The following is a 10,836-nucleotide window of genomic DNA, read 5'->3' on the forward strand; positions in this document are numbered from 1 at the left end:
TTTTAGGGTAAAACATTTTTTGGTTCATTTGTCTTCTTTGAATTGTTAAGGGGTGGCTTGATCTTTTCATTATTCTTTTGCATGGTAAAATAACTTTGTGACCCTTAAAAGAAAATAATAATTTAACAATAGTGATTTTTTTGGACATTTCATATATTTTTCTTTCCTACAATATAATGACTCTATTACCCTTAGATTCAAATTTTCAAAAGCTTAACTTGAGGGGCTAATTCATAATTATATATTGATTGTTTTTTTCTTAATAATGTTTAGGTACCAAAGGTAGAGTTGTATTTAAAAATAACCGCAACAAGTCGCCGCCTTCACGTAGAGCTTGCAGGTAACTCCAGATGATCGGATTTTGTTTTGTTGTCAATTGCATCCTTCTTTAATTTTTTTTTTATTCTATCAAATTTGGTTCTTTTTTTATTTATTTTTTATTTAAGATATTTTTTGAATTTTTTTTTTTCAATTTAACACCTTAATTTTTTTTTCCTTTCATATTTGATAATCATTCTTTTTTCTTTTTTTTCTTTTTTGCTTTGGTTAGTTTCTTAACTTGAAATTGTTTTTTCAATTCTATCATTTAGCATTCAATTAGTTGAAAATTAAAATTCTTAATTGAACCCAAGCTTTCAATTCCATAAGTTGCAAATTTGGAATATTAACCTAAATTTAGAATATTCACCCGGATCAATTAGTATAGGTTGAAACAATAAATTTACCAGTTTTTCATACAATGGCTTGCATACTCGCTCTCTTTAATTATTGTAGATTAGCCATTTTGTAATTGATCAAGGCTATTGCTATCTTTTTTATTATTTTTTTTGCAAAGTTAAAGTTACTATAATGTCCATAAATGCAAAAAAAACACTTGGGTTTTAGGTTCTTTTTCTAAATCACTTTTAAAGCTTGACTTGAAGGGCTTAATCGTCAACTTATGGGCAATTTGGTCTTTTACTTAATGTTGATAATAATTATATAAAAAAACTTTTTTTTATTTTTTCCAGTTTCATCCATCAATATTGAATTAGTTAAGAAATAAACTTCGTGAAAGGTTTTTTTTTTTTTTTTTTTTTGCTTTGTTTAGGGTTATCATGGTCTAAAAAAAAACATTTATTTTAGGATTAATACTTGAAATTATAAGTATCTAATTTTTATCATATAATTAAGTAAAAAATATTTTTTAAAAGAAATATTAAACCCAGCTAAGTTCATGAACTGATTTTTGTGTAACTGGGGTCATCCAATATGTTTAATCATCATCTTGGGAGCAACTTGGTCTTTTACTTAATGTTGATACTAATTAAAAAAAAAAACTATTTTAAATTTTCCCTGATTATACCTTTTAATATTGAGTTTGTTGGAAAATATACTTTTATGAATGCCTTTTTTCTGCTTTATTTATGGTTATCATGGTATTGAACAATCATCTATTTTAAAATTGATTATTGAAATTGCAAGTATATAATTTTTATCATATAATTAAATAAAATAGTTTTTTTAAAGTTATTAAACCTAGGTAAATTCATGAACCGAGTTATGTGTGACTGATGTCATCCAATATGTCGTAATCTCAATATTTTTTAAAAAAATCTTCGTGGTTTTTTTTATAAGTTGATTCATGCTTTTCTCAGTCATTTGGGTTTTCTTTAAACCTATTAAATCAATCAATTCATATCGAGTTAACTCTTATATATTTAATTGAAAACTTGTGCTAGGCAAGAAGTCAGTTCAAGGGATTTCAAGATTTACCTATTTTTCGAGTTTAATAGCATTTGCAAAAAATCCTCACACTCTCAATGTTCTTTTTAACATTTAAAAAAAAATAATCTATTTGGGGCAAAACGTGAACCAATGGAATAGTAAGTTTGATAACATATTCCATCAGCATCTTTACACTTTTATGTTTCTTGGTTATAAATCTACAAGTTCTTTGTCTTTTATAGATCCTTAGTATTTGCATATCCTTGATCTCTATAGATTTGTTCTTATTCTCTTGTATGCCTACTATTAGGTATTGTAATTTATTTTATTACCTATAAAAAAATAGTAAGTTTGATAATATATAATGTCAAAAAATATATGAAAGCAATTCAAAAAGCAATTCAAAAAGCATCCATACATTAAGGAGACATGTTAACATTCGTATACATAAATAGTTATGACAATTTAGCTTGAGTTTATGCTCTTGCTCAATCCCTGATATTTCCTAAAAAAGAAATATGGTCTTTGGCATAACCTTACTAAAAAGTTTAGTTTAGATCATGTGTAAATACCATATGTATATATGTTATATGGACACGTGGTAAGCTAAAACTAAATTTATTAAATCTAGCTACACTCGTGATTTTATCTAAGACTTAGGTCTTGAGTTAGGCATGTTGTTTCAAGTCAATCCAAAATTGTGTAGTTTTAATTTTTTTTTTTTAATGTTAAAATAATATCATTTTAATTTTTTCACATATATATAGGTTTTGACTAGTGTAACTAAATCATTCCGGTTTAACAGAGTCAACTCCTAATTGGGTTTTTTTTTTTTAAACTTGATTTAGATTAAAACTGAGTTGATCTACTGATCCAGGTTATATATAATAACATTAGCTAAAACTGGATGATGATGCAATGATAAGACAAATTTATCATCCAACGTTTTAAGATCATCATCTCTTGAACCTTTTTGTCTTTCCTAAAACAAATTTATTGAGTAGTTCCCTGGTCGAAGAACTTATGTTCACGAAATTAACTTTTTATTAATCAAATAGTTTCATATATAAATGCTAACAGAATCAATCTTATTTGTCTTTCCTTGAACCTAAGATCTTGACTTTAAAAAATATGTCTCTTGCCCAAAGAAATTATGCCTGGTAACATTTCATATTGCACTTAAGATCTTGAATCTAATACATCTCTTGTTTAGAGAAATTATTATACCAATTACTATTACTTAAATCTTATACATAAGGAATCTAATAGGAGGACAACTTATATGCAAAGGCTTTAAGAGTCATAGAGATTGGGAGGCTTTAAGGCTTTTGTGGATACATAATTAGAAATTGGGCATTTTGACATTTTCCCCTTATAATCTAGCGAGTAATGGGTCGAGGGCTTGCTACTATTGTGCCTGAAAGATAAGTGATAACTAGTAGAAGTATCCAAAATATTAATGGAAGATGGTATATTAGAAATTACCTTAGGAATATCCTCAAGAAAAGGATTTTCCTTGTCAGACGCTTCAAGATAAGGGGTTTTACTATATGTCTAAGGTGCAATTTTTTTTTTATCTTCCTTGATTATTGCCTTATTGATTTCTAGCATTGTTGCTGCAATAATTTCATTTAGATTAATGCTTTTTGTAACGTCTTCAAGTGTTTATATTGGAGCTATTTTTTGGTGATATTCTGATGGCACCATCTGTCAGGCCTTTTGCACCATTCCCAGTAGCCACGTTTAAAGTTGTCTCTGCCATATGTGGAGCTGCTTTTTCCATATTTAGAGTTCTTTATGTTTTTATTACAACAATATTTCCTCTAATGTTTTGAGCTATCTATGTTTGTGCCACGTCTTGAGCATCACTTATTGTCTCTGTTTTTGTAATGTTTTGAATGTATTGAGCACCATATGTCGTGTTCCACTACTTTTGCTCTCAATCCCATGTCTCCCCCTGAAAAGGAGAAGTTGATGTTTTTTAAGAGTAAAAATTCTCAAACTCTAGAAAAATGACATCCATTGTAGTGTGGGGCTTTTTTTATATAGGATCATAGCAACAAAATCCTTTTTTATTTGTACCATACCCTAGAAACACACAGCGAACAACACAGAGTTTAGGTTTTATTCATTGATTGTTATGTAGATGAATAAATGCAACACAATCGAACACACCCAGTGGAATAAGAAGTATAGACAATAGAGTAACATATTGTGAGCAAACTTGTAGTGGAGTCTTGAATTCCAAAGCTTAAGAAGGCATGCGATTCAATAAATATACAGTAGTGGCAACACTATTATCCCACTTTTAACCTGGTAATTGTGCTCTAAATAACAATACACATACAGTTTCTAGAATATGTTGGTTTTTTTGTTCAACCACTCTATTTTGTTGTGGAGTTTGACCTACATGACAATTCGTGGAGAATACCATTTCTTTGAGAAAAAATGATGAGAAATCATTATTCACGTACTCTCCCCCATTATCACATCAAAGAATCTATAAATTTTTTTTATTAAAAATTGGTTATGAATCATAGCATCATAGCATAGAATGTATGAAACACATCAAATACTATATTTTTGTTTCAACAAATATAGTTGTGTCATCCTAGTACAATCATCCATAAAGGTTACAAACCAACGTCTTCCAAACATAGTTAATTATAATAAGAGATGGTCCCCAAACATCAGAATGAACTAAGGCAAAAGAGATATCACTTTTATTAAAATTGATTGGAAAAAAATACATGATGACTCTTGGCTAAAATGCAAGTTTCACATCTAAAGCTTGAATAATTTGAATTCAAAAATAATTTTGTAAACAAATGCTTCATATAGTTAAATGATGGATGCCCAAATCAATAATGTCATAGCCAAATTTGTTTTTCTTTTACAATTATTGAACAACTCATAGTGTTGACTTAACCTAAACTAAAGTCATCTATGTATTATAACCCCTCTCTCTTAGTACTATGCCAAATGATCTTCTTTGTGAGAATATCCTAGAAAAAAATTGGATACATTAGTACAACATTGTTTGGTTCTTCGGTAACTTGACTTATAGACAACAACTTATTTGAAAGAGAATGCACTAATAAAGTACTAGTCAATGATATGAAAGGTGACTTATGCATTATTCCAACCCCTGTAACAAGATATTCAACCATGTTAGCATTGGTTATACTGGTCCACGTTGGTTTCATAGTATTGATAAAGTTTTTTGGACATAAAGTCATGTGATTTGTTGTATCAGAGTTCACTATCCGGTCATTATTAGATTCCTTAAAAGCAAGAAATGCATTGCTAGTATAATAACAATTATTACCTTGATCTTTAAATGAATTATGACATCATTTTTTAAATCTATAAGTGAAGCTAATGACAGTTGAGGCCTTGTGTCTACCAATGTTGATTGTCATGTGCTACCAGCAACTACATGTTACTTTCATGCCTTTAACTCATTCCACCATTCTAGGTAACCATATAATTTGAAGCAGGTGTCTTGTATATGCTTTATATGTTCATAATGAGAACAATTTTTGCCTTCACTCTCCACTTGTCCTTTAGTTTTAGTTAAATTATATATGTTGCATCCTCTTGATAAGATGTCTCGTATTTAGCATTTTAGAATGCTTGTCGTCATTTCCCTCCTTTAAAAACCATGGGTGCAGTAGTAAGATTCCTATTATTTATGAGCATAATTGTATGTATGATGTCTTCTCTTTAAACATGGGTATAAGCCTATTCAACTGTTGGAAATGGGTTTAATTGAAGTACACCACTCTTTATCTTACTGAGCATGTCATCTAATCCATCCAAAAAAGTATAAACTCGATCTTCTTGAAGGACATCATTAGACTTTTGTATGTCACTAGCACATTCCATAAGATTTGGTTTCCAAAAATCAATTTCCTTCCATAAGCCTTGGAGACAATTGTAGTGTGATTCTAAGGATTCTCCTTATTATTTTATTCATGTGACTTGTCTATTCAAATCATACACCTAAGATGTATCAAATCCATCAGAGTAAGTAGTAGTGATTGAATCCCATACTTGTTTAACAGTTGGGAATCAAATAAAGTTTTTTTTATGAGAGAGGGATTCGTTGAGTTGATTAGTCATTCCTTCACAATAGAGTTTTATATTTTTCATCTTTTAAGGTTAGGATCATTCAGTTCTAGTTGCAGAAGGTCATCATTTATATATCCCAAAATTCTTTTTCTAAGATATACATCTCCACAATTTAGAACCATAAAGCATAATTAGTGGCATCAAGTTTGATACCAATTTGTACAACTGCAGTATCATAGATTATTGTTGGGGTCTAGGCCTGGTTCTGAGTTACAACATGATCCATTCTTGTTGTGAGATTGTTAAAATTTACAGTTGTATTTGGTTGATTTTGTTCAATCAAGTCAGTTGATGTTGGTGCATCCATTGCCTTAGTTTCTTTAAGGTTGTTAGTAGTTATTCATGATACAAATAATGGATCTCTACTCCGATACCATGTTAAATCAAAGAGAAATTCTTGTATAAAATGTGATTCTATCACTTCTTTTTTTGTTACAAAGTAATGTTTTATATATATATATTTATATATATATAAGCAACCCTTTCTAAGATAACCATGACAAAAAAATAAATCTAATCTCATAACTATTAGGATGTATACAATCACAAGATAATGAAATTCAATCCTAATATTTTGATTCTACAGCTCACGCTAAGAGGAACCATGATATTTTTGTCTTAAATTTTGATAATAGGGTTAATTTGGTCATATTTGATACATTGAAGATCAAACTTAAAATAATTTTGTTTTGGAACCCGATTGATTCACAAAACAACCAAGAACAAATACGTTTCTTGCCTTTGCTAAAATCATCATTGATGTTAAGATAATGTTTTGGTTATTATTTCATATAAAAGAGATGAAGACCGTTGAAATGCAGAAAATATATCTTTTTGTTTTTTTCTTATTTGAAAATGATATATATTCATTTTAAAAATTATTTTATTCATAATTTTATCTTTATTTTTTTGTCCCAGCAATTAAATAAATCTTTATCATTTCTATATCTATTTAAAAAAAAAAAAATAAACTAAACACATCATAAGTACACAGATTTATTGAAAAACAATGAAAACAATATGTTAGTGAATTAGTAAGTGTTTAGGTTGTGTTTGCTCTAGAGTTTTAATTAATTTTAAATTATTTTTTTTGTTTTTAATTAATTATTTTTGTTGTATGATGTATATTTTTGATGTGCTGATATATATAATAATATATTTTTAAAAACAATCTTAACTAAGTTACAAAAGGCACTAAATGATAAACACGGTAGGTGATCAGTCGTGAAACCAGTCTTCTCAAAACTCTCAATAGAATTACATACTATGCCATTATCACGAGCTTTGTCAAGGTCCTCCAGGACAGAGCTAGAGATGGTTGCTCTTTTCTCATAATGCTGAATGGAAAATCGAGTCACGGAAAGATTCTATAAACTCCAAAACTAGTAACATGGTAAAACAAAATCATGAGCGGCTAACGCGTGAAAGAGAGGGTGACATCTCGCCAATCACGACGAGACACGTATCCATCAGAAATCGCGTACATGCCTCTATCCCAATTTTCAAGCTGCCCTTCACTAAAAGAGTCAAAGCTCCCTTGACTCTTTCCCGTTAATCTAACACTTAAAACACTTCTCTGCTCGTGTTGGACAAATTAATTTATAAAAAAATATTATTTGAAATGTGGGGCCTATCAATGACATCAAGGGTTTTTGGTATTATCTGTTCGAGAAGAGAATATAAATTGGTTGATCAATTGTGCCCACTAGAAATCCATTTCTAGGAAAAATAATGTCATACAACCTTATACGCGCAGTGGTATTTTTAGAGCATCTGTGGGTTCGATACAGCTACATTAGGGCCTATAAATCCCCCCATTCTTCACGCCCCTTCCCACAGCCCATCTCCCTTCCCTTACGCTTCGCCCTTTGACTTTGTTTTCTCGTGTATCCACTGCCTTTACAGCTGAGATAATGCATAGAATACTGTCTATGTAATTTTCCCTTTTGCGTGTTTGATTTTTTGTTGGGTTATGGCTAATGGGGAGGCTTTGAAACCCGAGTTGCTGGCAGTATGATTAATTGTCTTTTCGACTATGCACTTGAGAGTTAAGGCTTGTAACTCGGCCGACCGGAGTCTTGACTCCTTGAGTGTCAATGCTCAGGAACCAGGAACCACAAACCCAGAGACAAACTTTTAAAATTAAAAAATATGTATATTGTTTAATTGTTACCCGCATTAAATAGTACACACACTCTCTCTCTCTCTCTCCCTCCCCTCTGTAAAGTTTAGGGTCCTTTTATATATATTTCATCAATTCACAACCCTACAAACCCACCAACATTCTCGCTCCTCTCTCTTAAAAAAATGCATATTCTTCACCCCATTACCCTCCTTCTCTCCCTTTCCTTCGTCTCATTGCTCAATGTAAGTAAGCCTATCCTCTACGCCCGCGTCCTCCTGACTGCTGCTTTCAGTCTTGTTCTCTCTTGTCTGTTTTGTGTTTTTGATGCGTGATTCTCGTACAAATTAATGGTTAAAACTTGCTGTTTATTTCTCAAATCACAATGCATTGCAGGTGAATTATGCAGCGGTTGGCAGTGGAGATTCGCCAAACGGTGAGAGCCCATTTACGCCCAAGGCATCTCTAGTTCGGTACTGGAACAAGGAGATCCACACGGTTTTACCAAAATCTGGTTTTTTCATCTCCAAAGCCTCCCCGTTGAGTCCTGTCGATTTGGCAACATTTGCTAAACTCGCCTCCCAAAATGCTCTCTCTCCGCTCAACTCCCAGCCTTTTGTTCCTCTGCCAAACTCTTCTGCTTCCCTGATTTGTCTCCCAGTCTTGAAAAGCATGACCATGACTCCCATTTCGCTATCTACAACAACAAGAATTTCACCAATTACGGCACTGATCGAGCCGGTGGAGCGGACTCTTTCAAAGAACTATTCGATGGTGACAATATCCCGGTCGACTCGTTCCGCCGGTACGGCCGCGACGCCGCCGGTCACGGCGAGACATTTTCCAATTATGCCCCTGAATCCAACGTTGTTGACCAGAGCTTTAACACCTATGGCGCTGGTGCGACTGGCGGGACTGGAGAGTTCAAGGGGTACAATGTGGAGGTAAACAACCCCAAATCTTCGCTTTGCTTCCTATTCTGATAGTGCTAATGGGAAGGCCCAGAAGTTCTCGACTTACACAGAGAATGCGAATGCTGGACCGGGTCAAGCTTTCACCAGTTATGGGAAGAACGGGAATGGAGCTCCCAATGATTTCTCTGGTTATGGGACGGGCTCGAATGTGATTGGTTCAGATTTCACCAACTATGGTGAGACTGCCAATGGGGCTAATGACACTTTCAAGTCTTACGGATTTGATGGGAATGTTCCACAGAATAATTTCATGAGCTATGGCGATGGTGGGAATGCTGGTGTTGATAGCTTCGCCACTTACAGGGAAAAATCAAATGTTGGGGATGATTCCTTTCAATCTTATGCAAAGAATTCGAATGCAGAGAAAGCCAATTTCGCCAATTATGGAAAATCCTTCAATGAAGGGACTGATAAGTTCTCTGGCTATGGGAATGGAGCAATGGGGCAGCAGATTGGGTTCAAGATCTACGGAGTAAACACCACTTTCAAAGACTATGCCAATAAGAAGAGTGTCACTTTTGCTGGGTACACTAGCGCAAGCACTGCCGATGCTTCAATGAAGGTAACCAGTGACAGTGTGGTCAAAAACAATAAATGGATAGAGCCCGGAAAATTCTTCCGGGAGTCGATGTTGAAGAAGGGAAGTGTGATGCCAATGCCGGACATTCGAGACAAAATGCCCAAAAGATCCTTTCTGCCTCGCTCCATCATCTCCAAATTACCCTTTTCCACCTCCAAGATTGATCAGCTAAAGGAGATTTTCCATGCTAGTGACAATTCAAGCATGGAGAGGATCATTTTGGATGCTCTTGACGAGTGTGAGAGATCACCCAGCCCTGGCGAGACCAAGCGCTGTGTGGGCTCGGCCGAGGACATGATCGATTTTGCGACCTCCGTGTTAGGCCGCAACGTGGCTGTCCGTACGACGGACAACGTGAATGGGTCGAAGAAAAACATCATGATTGGATCGATCAAAGGGATCAACGGTGGGAGAGTGACCAGGTCAGTCTCTTGTCACCAGAGCCTCTATCCTTACCTGCTCTATTACTGCCACTCTGTTCCCAAAGTCCGGGTCTACGAAGCCGATCTTTTGGATCCAAATAGCAAGGCCACGATAAATCATGGTGTTGCCATCTGCCACTTGGATACATCTTCCTGGAGCCCCACCCATGGATCCTTTTTGGCCCTGGGTTCGGGTCCGGGCCGGATTGAGGTCTGTCACTGGATTTTTGAGAATGATATGACATGGACCATTGCCGAAGCTTAATTTAATTAATTAAGCAAATGTTTTTTTTCTCTCTCTAATTTGGGTTGGAACCGTTTGCTAAAGATAACTTAGCTGCTGGCTCCACCCTAAAAGTTGGTCGAATTGGTCTATTTATTTCTTTATGGCTCACTTCTTTTTATCTTTATGAGTGAAATTATTACTATGTTTTGCAGTTTTTTTGGAAGATGTTTATTATAATTATTGTCAACTATACATAAAAATGTATCATTGACCATGTTTGTCATTAAATCTCGCACCAAATGTTTAATATCCTTTGCAATTGATCCCACTCCTAAAAATATCCTCTTTTTTTTGTTTTTTTAATACATGACGGATAATAAATGAAATATCTTTGAAAATAGACCATGCTTGTAATTACAATTATGGTATAATTTATATTTTCATTAAAAACATTAAAATAATATTTTAAATAAAATATATGGACCATAACCTTGTTTTTTAATATTATGATCCAGTATGTTTTTGTATATAACACTCCATAAACATGCTCATGCCCTACACCAACTAGATTGTATAATCTTCACGGATATTAATGGAAAAACACTTTCAAAATTAAATGCTTTCATGACTTCATTGCAGATTTATATTATTTTTTTATTTAATAAGTGGTT

At 33.3% G+C, this 10,836-nt stretch overlaps 1 protein-coding gene across 1 annotated transcript; it reads left to right on the forward strand.

The window, feature by feature from the left end:
• Window positions 1-7,676: 7,676 nt before the first annotated feature.
• On the forward strand, window positions 7,677-10,379 carry LOC118038219 (polygalacturonase 1 beta-like protein 1). The gene is given in 4 exon segments (XM_073410667.1): window positions 7,677-8,208; window positions 8,360-8,563; window positions 8,566-8,925; window positions 8,927-10,379. Coding segments are annotated over 4 exon segments (1,902 nt in total). The 5' UTR covers window positions 7,677-8,148; the 3' UTR covers window positions 10,205-10,379.
• Window positions 10,380-10,836: the final 457 nt, after the last annotated feature.

Source organism: Populus alba, chromosome 8 (assembly GCF_005239225.2).
Source record: "Populus alba chromosome 8, ASM523922v2, whole genome shotgun sequence".
NCBI lineage: Eukaryota > Viridiplantae > Streptophyta > Magnoliopsida > Malpighiales > Salicaceae > Populus > Populus alba.